The sequence below is a fragment of the Archocentrus centrarchus genome, chromosome 8 (genome assembly GCF_007364275.1).
Source record: "Archocentrus centrarchus isolate MPI-CPG fArcCen1 chromosome 8, fArcCen1, whole genome shotgun sequence".
Taxonomy (NCBI): Eukaryota; Metazoa; Chordata; class Actinopteri; order Cichliformes; family Cichlidae; genus Archocentrus; species Archocentrus centrarchus.
In genome coordinates, this window is record NC_044353.1 from 9,624,073 (window position 1) to 9,648,295 (window position 24,223).

Below are 24,223 nucleotides of genomic sequence, written 5' to 3' on the forward strand. Positions count from 1 at the left end.
TATGTTTCCCACAAATCAGTTCACGTTCCGCCCGGTGTTTTCCGCACTGTTGCAGCAGGATTGGTGAAGCTCCTGTAACATGGTTTCAGATTTATATCTGTCGTGTTGATATTAAAGCAATGAAATGAAAAGATAAATCAGAGTAATGGCATTAACACGATAGTTACATTGAAACATGCTGTGCGGACAACCAGTGCGGTGTGAGGTTTCTCTGCTGGCAGGAAAGGAAAACCATTGGGAATATGTTTATAGCTGAACAGATGTTCCCAGCAGAGCCATCCTTCACACTTAAACAGTTACACACAGTCATGCCGAAGACCTGCAAAGTACAACCACTGGTTTTTATGTTAACACTGACAAACGGTGCTCTAGAGAATATTTTTAGTACCTTTTCCACTAAATAATTTTTCCAGCTGGTTTGGAATTGAAGCTTCTGTGCTTCCTGTTTAGCTAACCATCCCAGCAGTAACTGTTACTTTCAGTTAGCTGTTTAATAAAGCACAACAGTGCAGATTTTGGGAGGCTCCTACTGATTTTTAGGGAGTATATTGGTCAATATGCTTACAATATAATTTTATACATAAAGTACATTTGACTAATCTTAAAAACAGCAAATATATATGATGCGGTGACGTATTATAGAACTATATGCACTTACTGGTCATTTTATTAGGCACATCTTTAATTCAACTATGTACTCAGCAGTAAATCCCTGCATTTAGGCGTGCAGACGTGCTCAATACGACCTGCTGATTTTTAAACTGAGCATCAGAATGGGAAAGAAAGGTGGTGATTCAAGTGACTTTGAACATGGCATGGTTGTTGGTCCCAGACGGGCTGCTCTGAGTGTTTCATAAACTGCTGATCTGCTGAGATTTTCCCACACAGTCATCTCTACGGTATACAGAGAATGGTCTGGAAAAGAGAAAATATCCAGTGAGCAGCAGTTCTCTGGGTGAAAAAGCCTTGTTGATGTCAGAGGTCAGGGGAGAATGGCCAGACTGCTTCATGCTGATACGAATGCAACAGAAACTCAAATAACCCTTGTTTATAACCAAGGTATGCAGAAGAGCATCTCTGGATCCACAGGACACACAGAATGCATTGAACGTGCAGCCTTCAGCGGCAGAAGCCCACTCCTGTCAGCTAAGAACAGGAAAGTGAGGCTACAATTTGCACAGACTCACCAAATTGGGGAATAGAAGATTGGAAAAGCATCACCTAGTCTGATGAGCCTCGATTTCTGCTGTAACATTTGGATGGTAGGGTCAGAGTTTGGTGTAAACAGCATGAAAGCATGGATCCATCCTGCCTTGTGTCGACAGTTCAGGCTGCTGGTAGTTGTGTAATTGTGTGGGGGGATATTTTCTTGGCACACTTTGGGCCCCTTATTATCAACTGAGCATTGTTTAAACAACAAAGCCTGCCTGAGTATCGTTGGTGACCATCACCACAGTGTACCCATCGTCTGATGGCTGCTAACACGCCATTGAATCATCTCAAACTGGTTGCAGTTGCAGGATGCTATCATGCCAGTATGGATCAAAATCTTTAAATCAATGCCATGTAGTATAAAGGCAGCTCTGAAGGCATCTGGGGGTCCAGCCCAGTATTAGTAAGTTAATCAAATGAAGCGTATACAACACTACAGTCTGAATTTCAGCACACACCACGTGGTCCAGGTGCTACAGATGTGTGAATGAATAGTTTTTATCATTTTATTCTTAAAATGTATGAGCCACGGACACTCAGTCTTCTGCTGGCAGCTTTAGAAGTGCCCCTTTGTGTACAAGTATGCCTGTTTTAGAATCTGTAATTTTGCTCCTGATGACAAATGGAGTGCTCTTTTCAAATTTATTGAACGTTCACATAATTAGGTCTATTTACAGAAAGTTGAAGTTTATAGAATCACTTCCAGCAATCCGGCCTTTTAAATTCAGTGGGCTCTCTGACTCATTGTTCAGACAATTAGCTCACCGTAATAAGCTGTTTCTTCCAGTGACATTAAGAGGGTTTAACTGAAAGAAGTGAAGCCGTGAACAAAAGAGACTGAATGGGAAACTGCTGGAATCGAAAATCACTGCTGTACTCACTCAATCCTTTCTGTGCATCCAGATGTAAAGGAAGAACGGCTATCACTTGGGAAATTCCCCTTCGTCCTTTGCTTGGCCTCCTTTAATGGCATCACATGAGCAGCGAATGTGACGCAACAACACGGAAACCGCTTTTGCTGTTTTGCGTTTATAGCACCGATCACCCCAGGGGGGCTGCTTTGACTACCTCTAACCCCCACCCACCCCATCCCTCAACTCTCTCGTTCCCACCAGTTACATCATTCATCTTTTCCTTTCTCACAATCAGATCAAGGCGTCTGAATGGAACACTGTGAACGTTTTTACTGTGGTGTTCACTTGTGTAACAAGATTAAGCCATCTCTTTTCCTGCCAGACTTAATCAGGAGGACTTTGAGATTAATTGGAAGTCTGTGTCAAGTCAGTGCAGCTGTTTTTTTTTTTTTTCAAGACTAATGTGGCTGTGTTCTTTCCTCTCCACAGATCTTCACTGACATGCCCACACTGCCTGAAACAGAGCAACACCTTTGACCCTTTCCTCTGCATCTCATTGCCGATTCCTCTTCGCCAGACCAGGTGAGCCGCGCTGCTATTTTCAGGGAAGACTTCCGTTATGTGAAATGGCTGTTGTGGTCAGACAGACAGGTAGAAACCCATTTGTAATAGTAATATGGATCCCTGACTATTACACTGCTAAATTTCACAATTGGGTAGATTACAATAGTTTATTAAAAAAAAAAGTCAGTCTTTCATGTCAGCGTCCAATTTATAGACCTGAGCCAGCCGTCTTTATGGCAAATAAGTAAATAAACCTGTTTTTCAAAACCTCAGATTGTTTCTTTAAAGTCAACTGATGTTCATTTTTCATCTCCATATGTTTATTGTTGGACTCTGCATGTTTTTGCTCCCTTCTCCCTCCAATTAAGCCAGCTCTCTTCTGATTCGCTGCCCTTCATAAACAGATGCTGTGAACATCATACGTGCAGGGCTTTCTGTGCTCACAGGCAGGTGATTGTTCCTGAGGCGAGCATTTTAAGGACATCCACTCTAGGAATTTATGATAATATTAATAAATGATATTGTGAATAATTGTGTAATTCTTCTTTTTGTGTGGTTTAACACAGTTATGGCTGCGAACTCTCTCAGCACCTCCGTGCATCTGTATTTTGTTTGGAACTCACAGAAGAATTATTGGGAAATTGTGACTGATATTACTAAACATTGCTGTTTTTCTGACCACAGTGACAATAAGGTGAATATCCGATATTGTGACAGCCCTCATCCACATCAAACAGGTCTGAAAATGAGCGTTTAAAGCAGCATCAGTCCTGAAAAAGCTTTTGACTCACATGGATTATTTTCACATGCATAGGGCTCATTATTACTACTCTAACAGTGTAGGCTCTATATGATAGAAAATAAGGAAAATCATGATAGGTCCTATCTTGAAACTTCAGGCAGTTAAGAAAACAAACAAAAAGGGAAAATAGGATGCACAACACCCAGCTTTGTTCATGCGTTACATACAGTAGGAACACAGGTCATTGTGGAGCTGAAGGGCCTGGTATCAAAAAGGAAAAGCTTGTGGAAAACCCTCTCCCCATTAAGGAACAATGCGTTATTCAAGTTTACATCAAAACAACTTCTTCTCCTCCACATTAGATTAACAAGGGCCTGAGCCTGTTCAGGAAATCCTGACATTTTCGGGGAGGGACACCCCATTCACTCCTTTTTTTTCAGCAACCCTCTATTTATGCATCAGGCTTTTTTTTTTTCTTTTTTAAGCTTTGACTTCTATAATGAGGAGATGAAGTGGTTATGTTCTGTTTGCTGGCATGGATTGGGAAGGGTCACTATAAATCAATTCAAAGCTGTTAGAATGAAAAAGTCTGAATAGTCTGATGAGAATGAAAATTATGGGAATCATATACTTTGGCCTTCACAATCACTCAGGTCAACCCAGGTGAACACCTGAGGATGTCTGACCTCTCCACCACCATCATCAAAACTCCAAATGAGGGAATATCTTTTGGAAGAATGGTGTCTCTCCCTCCAGTAAATACCAGAGAACCAGTGCCAGGGTACACTAAAGCTGTTCTGGCAACACACGGGGACCAAACACGTAACATTTTATTTTATTTTATCACTTGTCTTTAGCTTTTGTATAAAAATCTGGCTTGTAAGCACTTTCCAACATGCTTCAAGTACTTGCTTTTGATCTTTACTATGATGCCGATAATGTTCTAAAAACTAGTGTCTCCCACAACTTGCCTGTTCTCATGTCCTGTCCTGTGGAGGTGGGCTGTCAGTGGTTTAGATAGTGAAGCTCTTGCTTAGACAGCTGGTATGAGTTGTAATAAGGTAGATGAGCCACGGAGCCTGGAGTGTTTCCCAGTATCCACAGGAAACAGCGTGGAGAGTTTCCAAACCTGAGAGCACAGTTAAGGATTTGGGGAAATAGGCTTACTGCTGTTAAAACTGTGTGTGTGTGTGTGTGTGTGTGTGTGTGTGTGTGTGTGTGTGTGTGTGTGTGTGTGTGTGTGTGTGTGTGTGTGTGTGTGTGTGTGTGCCAGCTAGCTTAGCTTAGCATGAAGACTTGGATACAGGAAACATGCCTGGTTTTAGGCAAAAGCAACCATTTCATAAAGGTTGTATTCCAGGCTAGTTTCCAGCCTGTCCAGGCTGTTTCCGGCACTCAGGCCGGAAACAAGAGGAATGAAAGGACATAAATGAGAGTTGTATCAATCTTTCCACTTCACCTTCAGCAAGAAAATAAATACATGCACTTCCCAAACTGTAAAACGAGCTGCTTTAACATGAAGACGTGCGTCTGATTGGCAGCTTCTGAAAATAAACATCACATCCTCTGAATGTAAAGGTGTGTCGATTCCTCATTAAAAGTTTGCTTCTTCTTCCACTTAGTATTCATTTTTTTAAATAGTTCATAAAGGTTTCAGCCTAACTCTCGTCTAATTTAGGAAAACGTTTTTTAAGAGCTTATTTCTGACGGTGCGCCAGGTTGAGAGCGTTTCGTTTCCAACCTCTCTTTTTAGTGTGTGGTAAATAGGGTGAGAGGAAAAACTTCTGAAGAAGTGAACAGAGGAGAAAACAGATGGATTACCTTTTAAAGAATTCATTATATATTTCCCTGTGTGAAGAGTTCAGCGCAGTCACACCCAGATCGTGCCTGTAAGCCATAAACACATACTGTTTGTTAGCAAACCAACATTTGCTGTGCTTGGCAATCCAAACTCATCCATTGGCAGTCATGTGTTTGTTTGCTTTTGTTTACACTATACATACAAGTGCATCTCATGGAAACCTGGCTTTTTAACATATTTAAGCACAAAATCATCTGGTAAACAGTTATAAATTGTAAAATGTACTATAAAATTTCAATGAACAGACACAAGATTAGCCCCAAGGAAAAAGTAAGTACCCACCTCCAAATTCTTAATCTTTTCAGAACGGTGCCAGTGACCAGAACATCTTGAGGGAGTGGCTAATGAGGAAGAGTGAAGGCCTCATGAGCCTTCACTCTTCCTGAAGGCCAGAAAAAAAAAAGCTGAAATAACTCATTCAACTATATCGCTTTGCATTGTGCTCCATGATGTGAGTATTGGGTGCAGCTGCTCGGCCATGGAAACCCATTCCATGAAGCTCTCTACATGCTGTTGAGCCAATCTGAAGGCCACATGAAGTTTGGAGGTCTGTAGTGATTGACTCTGCAGAAAGTTGATGGCCTCTGTGCTCTATGCACCTCAGCATCCGCTGACCCCACTCTGTGATTTTACATGGCCTACCACTTCGTAGCTGAGCCGTTGTCGTTCCCAATCACTTCCACTTTTCCACAATTGCTTCGCTACTTAGAAGCGAGGAAATTTCTTGACTGGACTTGTTGCACAGGTGGCGTCCTATCACGGTACCACGCTGGATCTCACTGAACTCCTGAGAGAATGCGATCACAGGTAACTCTCAAAGCTGTTGGGGTCCAAGCACATGCATCTGCAATCAGAAAGAGATTGCACAAATTTGGCATGCTTAGAGGCATGCTAGGAGAAAAAAAAAATCCATTGATGTCTAAAAAGAACATCAGATTAAAAACTAAAACATACTAGCACAAGAGAAGTCCACCAAGGAATAGATTTGAAAGAAGAAATGTAGTTATGAAATGGCCTGTATGAAGCCTAGATATGAATCCCCAGGTAATATTGAAACAGGCCTTTGAAACATACAAGAAAACCATCAAATATCAAGCAAGTAAATGTATTTTGTAGAAGCCAGACAGGTAGGCAGATGTTAGCAGCTATTTATGCTAAAGAGGAACATACAAGTGGGGTGCCAAAATTGTACGTACATTTCTACTGACAAATAATGCATCTTTGTACTTACTGTACTTATTTTTTCACATGATTGCACACATACAGTATAATCTCTGCCCTACAGACCTTTCATATGTGAATATTCTCTTGTACTGGCATACACTTACTGAGCAACATGTCAGGCTTGTGTCTCTTATAGGACTTATAATAAAAATAAATATAAAAGTGGTCATTTATAGCAGCTAGCTTGTTTTATCTATACTGGCATGAAATGTCTTTAGCATAAATTGGTCATCCTTGAACTGTGGCTTGGTTAGTGCCCCTTTTGAAGTCTCCTGTTTCCAGTCCAAATTAGTGCAACAGGAGTAAACACACCAGCTCACTAGCTGCAAACAGATATAACAATGCTATTTTTACCTAACAAGAGCCAGAAAAGTTATGCAGATAAGTCCTGCTGTCTTTAAACTGGCATTAAGTTAGTTACTGAGCTGACTTTAAAGTGCAGTTCATTTATGCATCACTCAGTTGCTCAGTGCCAGCTGGTCCCTTAGATCTCTCAGAAACATGTTGGTGGTGCCAGAACTGAAGAGCAGCACAGGTAACAACACAACAAAAAATCTAGCGTGTAGTGACAGAAAAACTACATCAGAACAATTTGGGAGGCTGACGAACTTTCACAGATATATTATATAGATTAAATGTATACAGTTAAGACGAAGCAAGCAGTTTCGTGCACAGTGAGACCTGTTACTTCATTACAAATCAAGCAAATTCTGATCTGAAGTGCTGAACTTGTATTGTATCCAAATTATTGCACACATGAACATCTGATGCATATGCCAATATCTCAGACTTAACAGGATCCCTAATGTCCAGATAAACTTCTGGCTTCTTTTTGTTTTTTCATTGACCCAACATATCTACTTTACATTCATCAGAGTCTCCCAAGAATGTTCAACACCCAGTCTTTCAGATCTTCCTGTATTGACCAGTGCGACTCCAAACTGCAATTTCCAAGATTCTTATTTAAATTTCACTGTTCATTTACAGCTCTTACTTTGACTCAGTTTGTCTAAATTTGTGTCCTTCTGTCACAAATCACCCCTGACACTGTTCTTTTCAAGGTTAAACTATAATAATAATTAAAAAAAAAAAACACATATAAAATACATAAATCTACAGTACCAGTCAAACATTTGGACACTGGGTGAGTGTTTTAAATCCACCAGGATCATTTTTCTAAGGTTATGTATCCACACTGTGGACATTCTTTTGTATTACTTTGTTTTAATCTTTTTTTGATAAAAAAATAAATAAATTCTGTCATCACCCTTTCAGTCTTCCATGTAATTCCTCATGCCCACAGACTGTAGGCTATAGACTCTAACAGGTCCCTGACAGCGTTTTTGTATCTCCTCAGTGAGCTGTTATCCACAGAAGCCATTATGTCCCAGCACCGTATGTCAAAGCTGCCTCTGTAGAGGTCAGAGCCAGGCGCTCCCTGTTTTTAAAATGCAACAGAGATTCCATTATTTCGCACACATAAAACTGAGTCCTAATGATCTATTATTAATGTTAAAATGTATTGATTTATTCATGAAAGTCTTCTTTTGTCCCTTCTTGGCCGTAGAGGAAGCTGCAGTAGAAATGGCACAGAAATCAAAATAGAAGCCGCCACATTGCCCACCGTCGCTGATTGTGTGTCTTTGTCTGTCGCAGGCCCTTGTGTGTGGTCCTAGTGTTCAGCACCAAAGGACAGCGGTATCTGCGAGTCGGGCTGGCTGTACCGCTGTTCGGCTCTGTCGCCTTCCTGAGGAGGATGGTGGCTGACGAGGGGAAAATTTCTCCAGACCAGGTAAAGCAGGAACAAATACTCAGACAGTTGGTTTTTAAACCACAGCTCATTCTTGGCTGGCCCATGAGTGTGATTATAGTTGGTGTTTCCACTTGGCTACAATACATTAAGCTGGATCTGAGGTTATGGGTGATAATAGTAATGCATTAAGGAACGAACTGGGGTTTGTGTGTGTATCTGTTGGTCTCCAGGTGATCCTGACGGAGGTTTACTCCACGGGTTTCCAACGCTCCTTCTTTGATGAAGATGATCTTACTAGCATAGCTGAAAATGATGTCATCTATGCCTTTCAGGCTCCCCCACTCTACATCAGAGGCGGCTCTGCACGGATCTCAGGTATGACTGATGCAGGAAACTGAAGTCTGTTTTTGTCTTGATTTAAAGATATAATGTGCTATTTTTGGTCACAACAAAGCACATACTGTCTTTGAGTATTAGAACTACTTTGTGGTGCCACATGAATATACGCGTTAATGTGCATGTGCAGACAGATCTGTAAGCAAACAAACTCATTTTATGAATTTACTTTGCTTAATGAAACCATTAGGGAATGCACCATCCTGTAGGGGGTCCTCGGGGAGCACATTAACAGCTATATAACTTCACGAAGGGTGCAGTGAATTACATCCCCCTGTGCAGATTTCCCTTGTGCTATCAGATTTATGTCTTCATTTCATCTGTTTCTCAGCTAGTGATGTAAAATGTGTTCTCAGAAGTACTTTAGTGTGCAGCGTCCCCTTGTTCCTTTGATTTGTGTTGGAAACAAATAGGTTCTGCACTGTTGTCCACTCTCACAGGACTGTAAGTCCCAGAAGTGTCAACACTAATGTTGTCCTTGAAAAATGTGACTTTTAGTGCTTTAATTTACTGCACAGAGCAGCAATGCCTAAAAGGAGATCCATGTGACCATCTGTCTGGTCTCCATTTTGGTGCAGACTAAACCTCTTGGTTCTCGCTGGCTGTGTCTGCGTGTCTGCTGGGTCTGTGACTCAACACCACCATTCAGTACTTTTTTGTGCACAGGAGACTGTCTCATCATTCACGATGAAATGTTTGCCCTGTGAAAATAGATGTAGTATATTATTATGTTTTAAGGAAATTGCAAGATATGTGCTTGTTTGCTGCCTGACTTACACAATGTCTGCACAGGCTGTGAAGAGTACTGCATTAGACGAGCAGCTTAGGCCCCTCCGTCTGTGCTAGCACAGGATGTATTCAGGCACCTGTAGTGCCAGTAAATACAAAGTCTCAGTAGAAGTTGCGTTGATTAAAATAGAGGCTTATCAGTGCTGTCAGACGCCTCCATTTGTGCAGGCTGTTTGAATATGAGAGAACATTAATATTGGGCTCATTTTTCCAAAATGTTAGTGTTTATTTCAATTACAGCATCATTCTGTCACAGTAAAACCTGTTTTTAAGTGATGCATCCATCCAGTAATAGCCCCTTCGTATAATAAAATTATATGGGCGAAGCTTCTCTGCTAAACATTGAGTCACATCATATTATGTAATGTCTCTGTCCTGTTAAGCCAACTTTTCTAAGAAGAAAAATTTGCAAACTTCATATAATGGGTTACCAGAAGGGCAACTTTTATTTGCTCTATTACTCAAAGCTGAAATATGTGGAATACCTTATTCTAAAAGGGGTCATCAATATGCAATAGCAACCAGCAGTCAGATAGAGATGTCAGATGTAAGCAGGAAAATAATATGTGATTAGCCTGACGTTAGGCTAAAAACAAACCCTTAGTAGGCAAAAACTGCTCCTCAGTAGTTGCGTACTAAGGCAGTGGTGATGAAGGACTGCCTTCATTCATCTTTGCATTAACAGTTTCAATCAGTAACCACCTATCATTCAACATGATTGGTGCAAAGGGATATTATACAAGGATACCAACCCGAGCTTGTTAACATGCTAACTTTAGCAGATATCTCAGCAACACAATATATAATCACCTTGCTAATACTAGGTTAGACCCCCTTTTTTCTTTCAGAACTACCTTAATTCTTCTCCACCATCACCAGCAGCATGCTTTCATGTTGTTGATGTCAAATTCTGACCCTACCATCTGAATGATTCACCAGAAATCGAGACTTGTCAAACCAGGCAGTGTTTTTCCAGTCTACTATTACCCAATTTTTGTGAGTCCGTGAGAACTGTAGCCTCGGTTTGTTTTTCTTAGCTGACAGGAGTCTTCTCCTGCTGCAGCTCATCTGCTACATGTTGTGCATTCAGAGATGCTCTCCTGCATACCTTGGTTATAATGAATGGCTGTTTGACTTACTGATGGCTTCCAAAAAGCTTGAAGCATTCTCTGCAAACCCTAGAAATGGTTATGTAAGAAAATCCCAGCAGTTTCTGAAATACTCAGACCAGTCTGTGTGGCACCAACAACCGTGCCACATTCAGTCTCTTAAATCACCTTTCTTCCCCATCCTGATGCTCCATTTGAACTTCACCAGGTCAACTTGATGATGTCGTCATGCCTAATTGCAATGAATTGCTGCCATGTGATTGGCTGGTTAGACAGTTATGTTGAACAAGTGTACCTAACAAAGTGGCTGGTGAGTGTGGATGTCTTTAACATAACCTCCTGTTATGGCAAAGTTTTTGTGAACTGTTAAATCTTCACATTCTGATTGATAATTAAGTATCCTTCATACATATGTATCCTACCCTGTTTATAAATTATTTATGTACATAATTCATAATATTTAATTCATACTTAATTTAATTGAATTTGATTTCATTTCACTCCAGGAATGGAAAGTAGAACTGTAATGGATAAATGTTTTCTGTCTTACTATTAATACAATAAAAGTGAAATTAAATCATATGACCAAAGAGGAGCATTAACCATTATATTAGAAAATATAAAAAATAGTGCTGTATTATATAAAAACCTTTACTTAACTTTATGGCATTTTTCTCTTTAATGATTACAATGATTTCTAATTTTTTCAGAAAGTCTGGTGCCATTAAAATTGTATCTTTATGCTTCTTCTGCAATTACTAACAGGTCTGATCCCTGAGAGACCTTATTTAATTATCCATGAATCCTTAAAGGAAAGCAGAATGACTCCTGTGGTTGAGATATGTGATACGATAACCAGCGCTCACCAGGGGTCTTATTAAAGACTCGGGCCAAACATTTTTATGGGCAGGGGTCATGTAAGAAAAGCGTGTGGATCAGTGTGGATTTTATCCATAAGCCACTCTAAGTGTGGATTGTGTGTTGAGTAGAACCCTGCAATGCAGATCGAATGCAACCGGTGTGCAATTATAGCAAAAAGTCCAACTTAACCCTGTTTTATATTGCTCAGCTGCACTAATGTGCAGCTTTGATTGACATTTACTTTTTAATGTAGTCAACATGAAGGTAGCAGGTACTCAAAGTCATGAGTTAGATTTATGTCCGCCAGATGTGAAATGCTGTTAGAGACAGCGTGAGGTGCTCAGTAAAGAGCTGTGATGAATGAAAAAATAGTATAACCGTGGATTAAGCCAAAGTCAAGCAATGATGATGTGACCTTTCCACTCGGAGCTCTCGCCATCGCTGCTGCAGTCTTAAAACTAATCTCTTGCATCATATTCCCACCACTGTGTGGTGCTTCTCACCTTTCCTCATATGTACTAAATTCATCATTTCATTGCTTTTTTCCTTGCACTGACGTTTCAAATGCTGACATTTTGAGCCTCACTTTGACATAATTCTTGTGTCCAGCATTTTTTCTGTTCTTTTCATGTGGTAAACAAGTAGCTTGGGTTTACATTAAAAATGTAATGTTGACACGTTTACGTGGAGAGGAGTCTTTCCTGTTTGGGATCTGATGGCGCTCAGGCAAGAAATAATAAGCACAATATCATCGTAGGGAGACTGTTGCCAAGGTTAGGCTTGAATAAGGGAGCGCCTGCCAGGAATATTGGAAACGATATTTGGCTTCCACTGTTAAATATCCATCTCACACGCTTTTATCTTTGTTACAAATAGAGAACCGGTTCTGCCTTTTTTTTTTCATTTATTTCCAAGTTTTCAGTAAGATGACATAATCTCCCATACTGTATTTTGTTTGAACATTTCCTGACCGTTTAGTGTCTCATAATTTTACACGATAAACAGAGACTGACATGGCAATCATCCTGTGAGCTTCCCTACTCTGCATATCTCAAAAATATAGAGGATCCATTGCTGCTGCAGTAAGATCTGCCAAAGTATCAGTTTATTAGGAATTCCGCTTCCAGGAAATTTAGACTTTCAGGTCTAACAGAAAGGCAAGCAGAGATGAATGAACACTCCTTCCCCCAATTTCTTCTTCATCCACTGTGTACCTTATCATGCTGTTCTAACTGCTTGCCATGTATTCTTTATATAAGCTGACGGCCCTGTGCATCTTGCTGCAATCTACATGGACATCGTCACTATAACTGGAAAATCTTATTACTTCTGTATCAAATTGTTTACTATTAGCTGACAATGACGAGTGCTGGAGGAATTTTTTTTATCGTTCCTTTAGTAAAGGTAGCAATACCACACTATCAAACCCTACTACACATAAAAGTGCCCCTCGAGCTACACAACAGCATCAGTTCTTCCTGGCAATTTTTTTAATGTGTTAAACTCACCAAAACACTTACCAAATTTAGCAGACCATCACAACAATGGGGTTTTCCCCATTGCAGACAACTGCAACCACACGAACATGTTAAAATGTTCAAATAACCCGTTATTGCAATTTGCACCACATTTTGCAAACAGAACATTAGGCTTGTAACCATTTCATACTGAACTTAACAACTTTTTTGCACGCAAGTTCTCAAACATCGCAGACGACTACTGTTTCCTTTGTTATTGTATAGGATATATTATTAACAAAAAAAAAAAGCACAGCTGAATCAACAGGCATGAGCGTGGGGGACTAAACATATTAATATGTCGCTCCACCTTGCTTGCATTTGCCTCGCTCTTGTGGCTGCGCCTGTTGTGGATGTGTTGGTGCCCTCTGCACTATCAGCAGTGTGCCCTCCCCATGGTTAATAGTGACTCAGTTGACCTTGATGGGAGTGGGGGGGGGGGGGGTGTCTTCACAACAGAAATCACCACACTGTCTGTTGTTGTTTCTGAATGTGCATTTTATTCTTGCTTGCATGTTTGGTTTCATTGTGGTGGCATTTTGCCATACAATACTGGGAAAATCACATGCAAATTTCCACAAATTAAAAAAAATGGGCTAATGCTGTATCAGAAGAATACAAGGTGGCAGATGTCTCAACCTGTAGCTGGTGGTACATGTGACGTATCTGTTTGTTTTCTGTTTCATATACAGGAGCATTACAACCTGTCAAACCCTAAAAAAACATAGTAATGAAAAATGAAGGTGGTGTATTAGCAAGACAGCAGGTGGAACATTCAGTGAACCAAGTGATTTCTCAGAGACGCTAATCTGAAAGAAATGGTGCAGTCCTGCACCTGTTCAACTTGCCTGTTTTGTTTAGACCGGACGTGGCAGGAGCTGACGTCGCCTCTCCAACTGACAACTGCAGCCACAACATGCGGCAATTTAAAGGATTTTGCAAACAGGTAATGAAAGAAGCTAATGGTACAGAAGGCTGTTTGAGATGCAAGGAGAGCGATTGTTTTCACTTGGTTTATTACATTACCTCGCCCACCAAAAGATTATTTTATTAGTTATGGGTCTGACTGTCTGTTTGCAGGGTAACTCGGACCTTTATGAATGGATTCGATAACATTTCTGGAGTTTTTGGGGTGGTGCAGGGAACAATTGGTTTAAATTTTGGTAGCGTAGTATCAGTAGATTAGTGGTGGCTGTAAGACTTCTGTACTTCTGTCCACTTCTGAGGTGTCACTGAACAGCAGATGGGTCAACTGAAAGGCCAGTTGCATCTCTCAGGTTCTTGCTGCATTTTTTTCATATTTCCTATTTCTTAAGGACATATGTCACTTCTTCTTTTGTCCTTCATATGTCCAGGTTCCTCAGATTTTTTTAAGGGACATTGCACGCCATACTGAGAATGCCAAGTTTTGTCTGCTAATAGCGCTTTGTACGACGGAGTATTAGGGCCACATTTAGAAAAAAAAATAATTCGTGCATTTTGAGAATAAAGTCAAAATTTCGAGAAAAAAATCGAAATAGTATTTTGAGAATAAAGTTGAAATACTATTTCGAGAAAAAGTCGAAGTCGTCATTTCAAGTCAAATAACGGCCGCGGCTGCTATACCCTCTACAAAATGCCTTGGGTAGATGAAACAACTTGATCAGCTGTCTTAGGGGCTCTACACACGGGGAGCGACGTCGCTCCCTCTCCATTCATGGAACTTCTGCGAAGCGATTGTGGCATCCTTGCACAAGTGTATAGGAAATGAATGAAGAGCGAGCAACGTCTCTCCCCGTGAGGCGAGCCCCTTATTGTGACTTGTGATTCTGAAAATCCCTCTGTACTGCACGAAGGTGCATTCATCGAAATCCTTGCATCTAACCATTGCCAGTTTGTGTGGTTTTTCTTCTGAGCCGATGCAGCTTTCTGCACATCTCATTACCATCCTCATAGTTATCACTCCATTGTGTTTGTGTACTAAAAGAGAAATAAGTTCCGATTCTTAAGTATAGTTTCGCTAACTCATAATACAAGCCATTCTGGAGGTTATAGTAGACGTGGCATGGCAGGTGTTTGACTTGAAATGACTTAAATCTGCACATTTCGACTTTTTTCTCAAAATACTATTTTGACTTTTTTCTCAAAATTTCAACTTTTTTCTCGAAATTTTGACTTTATTCTCGAAATTTTGACTTTATTCTCGAAATAGTATTTCAACTTTTTTCTCGAAATTTTGACTTTATTCTCGAAATTTTGACTTTATTCTCAAAATGCACAATTAATTTTTTTTCTCAATGTGGCCCTAATACTCCTTCGTAGCTTTGGGAATCATCTTGTTGGTGCAAAAAATAAAAATGTTATGCTGTGCTGTCAAACTGGGTTATCTTTGGCATTTTTCATAGATTCTAACTAAATAAAAGGGAACAACTTATGTTTTTTGTGACAGGCTGCTAGTAACAAAATTTCTTAAGGTAGAATTTAAGTTATCTGTTTTGTGTAGACACAACACTGGTTATACATTGAGTTGGTGGTCTTTTATGCTTGAATGATGCATAGGTCAGTGTCAAGTGGCTTAACAAACAAACATTCCTCTGAAAATGGTCAGACACAGGAGTGGACTGAAATGAGTGAAAAGCAAAGAAGAACTTTGAAAGAAAGAACTTCAGAAAGTCTGAAAAAAACTACTGCTCAAGACCACTTTAAAAATTACAAGAAATCTGGCTCCCTGAAAGCAAATAATAAAGAAATGAGCAATGACTCAGATATTTCCGCAGTACTGTAAGTCAGATATACTACAGATGTGTAATTATTTATTTACACGTTGCCTGACTCTGCTTGGATCAGCTGGTATTGTGTTTGTGGACTTCCAAACACCTATTGCCAACAGGAAAATTGCAGAGTGCCTCTGATGGACAAATTATGCAACATCAACCCAACACTCATAACATGGTTGAAGGGTGTTTCTCCATTTCTTCTTGCTTTTTAAATTTTCAGCCATTATAATGCTGATACCGATACATCAGCAAATAGCTAATATTGGCCTGTGATCTCAGCCTGTCATTAATTCAGACCAGCTCTATTTTATCAGTCAGCCACTTTGGTTCCAAACTGAAAAACACTATATTGTCAAAAGTATTCACTCACCCCATCCAACTCATTGAATTCAGGTGTTCCAGTCACTTCTCAGGTGTAATAACCAAGCACCCAGGCAGGCAGACTGTTTCGCTACAAACATTGAGAAGAATGGGTGTTCTCAGGAGCTCAGTGAAATCCAGGGTGGTACCTTGATAGGATGCCACCTGTGCAACAAGTCCAGTCATGAAATTTCCTCACTATAAATATCCACAGTCAACTGTAGTGGTATATAACAAAGTGGAAGCGACTGGGAATGACAGCAACTCAGTGCAAGTCAGTGGATGCTGAGGTGCATAGTAAACCGAGGTCGGCCAATTTTCTGCAGAGTCATTCGCTACAGACCTCCAGTCTTCTGTGGCCTTCATATTAGCTCAAGAACAGTGTGTAGAGAGCTTCATGGAATGAGTTCCATGGCTGAGCAGCTTGCATCCAAGCCTTACATCACCAAGCACAATGCAAAGTATTGGATGCAGTGTTGTAAAGCACGCTGCCACTGGACTCTAGAACAGTGGAGACAGTTCTCTTCACTTCTCCATCTGGCAATCTGATGGTTGAGTCTGGGTTTGGTGGTTGCCAGGAGAACAGTACTTGTCTGACTGCATTGAGCCAAGTGTAAGTTGGTGGGGGGATTATGGTGTGGGGTTGTTTTTCAGGAGTTGGGTTCGAGCACTTATGTCCAGTGAAAAGAAACTCTTATGATTCAGCATACCAAGACATTTTGGACAATTTCATGCTCCCAACTTTGTGGGAACATTTTGGGGATGGCCCCTTCCTGTTCCAACATGACTGCCACCAGTGCACAAAGCAGGTCCATAAAGACATGGATGAGTGAGTTTGGTGTGGGAAGAACTTGACTGGCCTGACAGAGTCCTGACCCTCAACCTGATAGAACACCTTTGGGATGAAATTAGAGTGGAGACTATGAGCCAGACCTTCTCATGCCAACATCAGTGTCTGACCTCACAATGTGCTTCTGGAAGAATGGTCAAAAATGCCCATAAATACTCCTAAACCTTGTGGAAAACCTTCACAGAAGAGTTGAAGCTGTTAGAGCTTCAAAAGGTGGCCTGACATGAATGGGATGTTACTCAAGTTCATATGTGTGAAGGCAGACGAGTGATTCCTTTTGGGAATATAATGTATGTCAACAGTATTGTGATGGATTGTGGGCACAATTCTTTCTCCATCTCACACTTTAAATGGATTACCATGAAATATTGTACAGACATTCATGATGGCATGACATAATGAACAGTAGCAACTTTGTAGATCCTCAATCAGGTACCCTTAAGTTTGTTCAATACGCTGAATGGGCCAAAAATTCAAAAATAATAACGTTACCATTAACCTAAAGTTTACTACTACTGTGTTTACTTTAAACTTGTGAAATGTACAATATGCAGCAGCTGTTGGTTATTGCTTGTAAATGTCACACTTAAACGGATCCCCTCTTCCTGTGAAGAGCGGGTGGCATTAACAAAGCAGTGAATCATAATTAACGGCCTTATGGGGGTCATAACTGACCCCCATAAGTTCCTGTTTAGCAAACAGTTTAACTTCCAAATCAAATATTTAGTGTTATTATCAGTAAATTTGTTATCTTTGCTGTTCTGTTGCCAAATAATAATGAGGCATTTGTTATGAGCAACATTAATCAGCGAAGCCACAGGCCTGCTTTGTTTATATATTGAAACTATTAAATATGACAATAAATCACTATGAAAGATAAGATTACGCATAAATGACATCAGTTCACTGAGACACACAATAACACCAGCAGCTCTGAAATCGAGCTTGAACAGCTTCACAGATAATCGCACTCCTCGTTTGTCATATTTTCAGACCTTAAATTTGTGTGCGTGTGTGTGTGTGTTGGTGTGGGGGGGGGGGGGGGGGGGGGGGGGGGGGGGGGGGGGGGGGGGGGGGGGGGGGGGGGGGGGGGGTATTAACAGATACTTGCTATGTGATATTTAAATGTGTTTTCACTGGAAAATAAAAGCCTGTAACTGCACATCTGTTATGTGACTGAACTCAGGTCTGCCTGCCTTTATTGTTTGAGATGTGACTGTGCAGACGGCTAACGGAAAGGAGGGATAGCTGTTGCTGTGGGTAGAGTATATTCCCATTAGGCGTAGAGGTGTTTATTAATGGGTTCTTGCAGAGTCTGGCTGTGTTTTAGTGAGGCTCAACCTGTTCATACTGTTTGACAGTGAGAGAAGCCTGAGAGTGCAGAGGGAATGATGAGTTTGCAGGCCTCCTGCGGTTCTTAGAATTAGTTAGAGGCTTTTTGAGATAAAAGGTCAGGATCAACAAGTTGTGGCTTAGTGTGGTCTACATTTGTGCGTTATACATTCCTCATGGTTGCGCTGTAATTGCCTTTTTTTTAGTATAGCTATGGGAATAGACTTGTTTTTGGGTTATATGAGTGAAAACACACACACACACATATACACACACACTCACCTCATACACTGAACCATTATTCATCCTGGAAACAAGTTAAAAAAATCAGGAGAGCAGCGACAGGAGCCTTGAAAACACATCTCAAAACAGATCAGCTTTGACAGCTTATCATAAAGAAAAAACTGATTTAATGAGAAATGAGAGGTGGGTCTCCTCCTAAGCATCCCCGCATAAATCTCAGTGGGACAGGCCAGGAGGTGGCTTCTGCATTTCACTGCTGTTTTCATGAACATGTTTAATAGGGGATTAAAAGGAGATTTTCACCCATAAATCATTCCACGACTGTCAGAGGTCGTCGCTCATGTAAATGAAAGCTCACAGTGAGCCCGTTTATCGCCCGCTTGATTAGAGCAACATTAGGAAAATCAAAAGCTGTGCATATTTATTGCGCTGATTCTCGAGGTCGAGACGCTGCAATCAGAAGTTTCATGTTTAAGCTTCGGTGGTTTATAATGTAGACTGATTAATTCGAATAGGTCCGGCCCTTCTACAGTGCACAGCTTACGCCCTCGCTAGCCAATTGTAGCGTAAGAGGAGGCACGTTCCACGGCAGGCTCGCTGCTTTACAACGCTCTCAGCAGCAGGATGTTCAGCACTGGCATTTGCTTTGTCATTGATGAATCATGTGTTAGGTGTAAACAGCATTGTTTAATGAAACATTGTTGTATGGGAACACGGCCGTTGTGGTCAATCAGTGCCTTCTGCGCGTAATTTAACATGTGATTCATTGCCATGAACTTCTAGTTACGTGCCGAGCCTGAAGGTTGTCAGCTGTGTGATGGGAAAGCAGCTCCACTGACACCACGCCACACAGATCTTATAATCTCAGCTTTTCACTCACTCAGTCACACTCCTCTGTGTGTTGGTACAGACACAAGGGGAACGAGCGAGAAGTGGTGCTTCTTGGCACCCCACCAGGACAGGATGTGGAACAGAAGCTGTATCAGATAATACCTCCTGCTGAGAGTGCAGCAAGCCATTGGTCCATCTGTTCTCCCCTCTGAATCACTGTTCCCCAAATAGAAAGTTGCTGTCTCGCCACTTTATATATCTCAATTCTCCTCCTTACTCCCCAGTAGAGGTGTTAAGTTTCATGAACACATTCCCAGCGCATGAAATCAGTTCAGCTTCCTTTCAACATGTGAAATATTTGTTCTCACTCCCCTTCTCAAGCTTGTGTTCTCCATGCTCTTCCAGGGTACCATCACAGCCTACCATCATCCCCATACTCCACAGGTCCTGAGGGTCAGAGGTTACCTCCATCTGGGACGTTATCGTCAGAGTTCCTCAACCAAGGTGTCCCCGTCAAGATTCTGCTGCTGGTGTGCAACGCTGCAGGAGCAGGCCAGCAGGCAGTTAGGTAATTGCATCAATGGACTGTTCACTCAACCTTCCTCTCACACAGCAATTGTTCTATAATAGCTCAGAAATCATACCTAGGCACAGCAGACCTGTCAAGCTTTGGTGTGTGGGAGTGTGCCTGGGGTCCCAGAAAGAGTGATACTCTGCATGTGAAGAGTTTGGAAGGTGATTTCCTGAAGTACCAGAGTTCATCTGCTTTAATGTCAGTTCCCAATTTTAGCATGCAACGCTCTACTTGAACCTCAACTACATCTCTCAACTTTAACTTCATTCCCCCTACAGTAAACATTTGTCTCTTTGCAAAGTAATGCATAGTTCAGTCAGGATTACTATAGTCTAAAAACACTAACATTTCCATCTCCAGTAATTTACATTTGGTGGAATGGAAGCAAGTGGTTTGCAATGTCGCCTCACAGCAAGAAGGTCCTGGGTTTGAATCCACTGTTGAGGCGGGGTCTTTCTGTGTGCTCTCTGTGTGTCTGCGTGGGTCCTCCAGCTTCTTCCCACAGTCCAATGGCAGGCATGTTAGGTTAACTGGTGTGAATGTGAACGTGAATGCCTCTCCGTGTCAGCCCGGCAAAACACTGGCAACACCTGGACAACTTGGCAGTCACCAGTATAGCTCCCTTTCTTCCCGAATTGGGTAAGCGGACGGACGGACGGATGGATGGATGGATGGATGGATGGACAGCAGCAGGAAGTCAGAAACAGCATGATGAAAGGAAGAAATGAGATGTAGGTGGGTTACAAAGCAGCTTGCAGATGCAGCAGCGACTTTGGCCAGGCTAAGCAGCTTTAATAGCACACACTTTTAAAACTGCTTTGTCATAGATTTAACAACTTGAATCTATATAGGGTATCAGTCCATTGGTGCACTTTCATCAAGCAGTGGACAACCTAATTTTATAACCTCACAGTTTTATAACCTCTCAGTGGACAACTGAGACCTCTGAAAGTAAGGCTGTTTGTGAGGTTACACTGCAACTATCCATCCTGTTTTATCCAAGTACTAGAAAAGCTAAATTCTAAGCTCATGGAACTGCTTTGCATTTGATGTTACATTTGCCAATATCAGGTGATCCATAGTGTAAAACAGAAGCACTATATTGCTTTCTTAGTTTCATTTATAGTTTTTATATATTTATAAGTAATAAATGTAGCCAGTTTAGAACCCTTCAACATTTTTGTCCTTTAAAACTAATCAGCTTTAATGAACTGGTGTTTTATATGTAGCCTTTCCACTGGGGAACCACTTCAAGGTCAGGTTATCGCCCTGTTACAGAAAAGGCTCACATTTCTCTCTGTGACTCAGTGAGATGAGTTTCACATCAAATGACTGAGGACTCTGACATCTGGCGCAATATACAGAGATCCATCAGACACCCTGACAAGAGTCCAGAGAGATCAATATAGGTGAGCTCGCCAACACGGCTGTGAGAAAGTGCGTTCTCATCTATAAGGGTCGGTCCCTTACTTTCTCCCTCAAACACCTCTCTGTCATTGTTCAACCCACCCACCTATCTCGTTCTCATCAGATGACAGCTGGAGGACTGTGCTGTGCCAAGAAAATGACATTGGAGTCACATACTTGTTTCACTCTTTTAGTTGAGCGTAGACTAGCATCACAGGTTTCTGAACAGCAGTGTGAAAACTCTAAAGTGCGATGAAGGCGTATTTTTACGTGTGGACATCCAAATGTGTCACTTCTCTTAGCTCTTTTTTTTGTTTTGCCTGTTGATGCCGACGCTCACAGCTGTGGACACGTGAAGAATATATAAACTAAGAAGATGTCATTAGAAGTTACAATTTCATTATTAAATTTTCAGCATATTGTGGGGAAAAATAATAACTGAGGACCTCTGAAGGGAAGACTATTTGTCACAAACCGTACAGTTTCTAATCACTCCTTGTAAGAGGCAGAGACCAGATAGCGGTTTTCAGTGAAAGAGTCCACATCATCCAGGCCCGAAGACAGCGTGTCAGGAGAGGAGGTGACAGTAGCATCATGGCAGCTGAGATATGTGGCCCATGATGCTACTTAACTACTAACCAGCACCTACATGCCAGTCTCTGCCTTCTTTTGTGACTTCGTCCTCTTACCCAAAATAAAGTTTAAGCTGAAGGGTCACAGTTTTAACACAGAAGAAGGGGATCCAGTACAACTCAGTCAGGCACAAGTTCAATGGAAGTTCTCCAAAGTCATCTAAAGTCAGCCGGCTGTGTTCTGGAAGCAGTGCAGTGCAGCTAAGCAAATTACCTCTAATGGGCAAATCAGGATAAATTTGAATGAGGGATTTGTTTTTTTAAGGGTATAGTTGAGGAACGTTGTAGATAATGTTAAGAAATCCATTCATCCATCTGTTTTCTTAACTTTTTATCCAATTTGGGGTTGCAGGAGGGCTGGACCTATCATAGCTGTCACTGGGCAAGATATTTTAAGAAATTTTTAGGACTAGTTTCTACTATTTTTTGCTTCAATATCTCCAAGAACATGTAATTGAATGTAGTCAATCTTTGAAAAAACAGTGTCTTTAAACATGCAGCAGAGCTTCCTTTTCATTCATTACCATTCTGCTGTGTATATCCTTTTTTTTTTGGCTCTTTATGGATGTGCATGGTAATGAATCTAATACATACAGTCGAGGGTTGCCCTCAATTAGATGAGTATTATAATAAATGTGTCTTATGATCTATCATTTCACAAGGATAACTTCTAATCAGCTATTTCCACTTCTTCCTATCTTGCCTTCTATAGATATGCTGTAATGAGAATTCTGCTCTAATGCTGATAATGATAATAAATAATTATTTACATCACGATAGGATAAGGAGATGTGCGATGCAGTCAAAGCTAATATGAGACGGCTGAGTGCTGTGCTGTCATTTACATATATCATCTTTTAGCCCCGGTGACACTAATTTCCTCTGTGCTGGTTTAGGTTTGGGCCTCCGTTCCTCATGAGGGAGGACCGGTCTATTTCCTGGGATCAGCTGCAGCAGAGCATCCTCAGCAAGCTTTATTACCTGATGATCAACGGAGCTCAGGCGCAGGTACTACACGGATAAGCATTTCTTGAAGAAAATGTTGTCTTGTTTCTTCTTGCACCTCCTCCTCTTCCTCTTCCTCCTCCTCCCAGGGAAATATCAGTGCCAGGAGCTGGAAGGGATTCACAGACTCACATAGAGAACTTCTAGCACAGCAGATGCTTGAACTCATGTCCTCTGGTTAAACCCATTCTGCCAACTGCCAGTGATCTGTTCACTCCAGTCAAGGGACAAAAAACTAATATTAGACACAACTCATGGCATCTGCTGGTTCGAGCAGTCGGATGCACACAGGAACGTGCCATACGGAACAAAGCATGGTCGCTTTTCACCTTTATTCCACTGTACTGTAATTTCAGTGGGAGCTGAAAAATCCTGTGCTGAAATTACAGTACAGCCCTGTGCAATAAACCAATAATTATAATAATAATAATAATAATACAGAAAAGATATTGTATTCTGCCCCCACAATACACACTTGTGATGCTTTTAAAGCTCATATTTAATGGCAGTGTGTGTAGGCGGATGTGTTTCAAGCACCAGCTAGAGTTCCTGCAGAGCCGGCTGGCGCACCTGTTCCAGGCCAGGTTTATTGGCTCGAGACAGAGCGAAGCATGCCCACACAGTGACACTGTGTTTTACAGGCAGGAGATCTCAGAGCTCAAAGCTGGAGGCAGAGACGAGCTGGTGTCCTCTCACTGCACCTACTGGCGCACCAAAGTAGAGTCAGGTGTGCTGGTTTGAGGCAGGTCATAGCACCCTAAAGGGACACAGGAACAGAGCTGCTTTCTCATCAAGGCTGTTTGTTTCCTGTCTTTGTGCAGTGATGAAAGAACAGATTTCCTCCTCTGTCTCAGAGCCCTGCTTAAAACTTTTGGTACCTGTGTATGATAGTCATGTTTGAGCTGGGAGCATTACTTTTGCCCACTCATTTGTTACAGTGTAGCACTGTTGTTTGCCAGTCATATTTACTGGCCTGCTCAGTCTCAGTAATCCCCATGCCACCTTTGTAGGAGCAAATATTAGGCTTAAAGCCACAGCTATAACATGGATTCTTTACTGATGCACACTGTGAGATGTATTGATAATGTCAATGTTAATTGGATGCGATGGGTCAAAAATTCCTAATATGCATGCCTTAAAAAGAAGCATGACTCGTCTCCAAGTCTCTGTACTTCCGGGGCCAGCGTGGGACAAATTAATGCAAAAATGCATTGATGGGAGTGGGAAGTTCTCTGGTTGATCTACTAAGAATAATTTCAATAATGACCAGAATTCTACCAAGTACAGCACAAAATTGCAGGTCATAAATCCAATGGGGGAGCATGAAGGGAGCAGGCAACAAAAATAATAC

The 24,223-nt window shown here is 41.3% G+C and overlaps 1 protein-coding gene across 1 annotated transcript in view; it reads left to right on the forward strand.

The window, feature by feature from the left end:
• LOC115784311 (ubiquitin carboxyl-terminal hydrolase 43) overlaps positions 1–24,223 on the forward strand; it is a 77,839-nt gene that overhangs the window by 31,592 nt on the left and 22,024 nt on the right. The window contains 5 exon segments of the mRNA XM_075074393.1: positions 2,556–2,648; positions 8,114–8,249; positions 8,441–8,585; positions 19,660–19,822; positions 22,764–22,875. Of these exon segments, the coding sequence (XP_074930494.1) occupies positions 2,556–2,648; positions 8,114–8,249; positions 8,441–8,585; positions 19,660–19,822; positions 22,764–22,875 (649 nt within the window).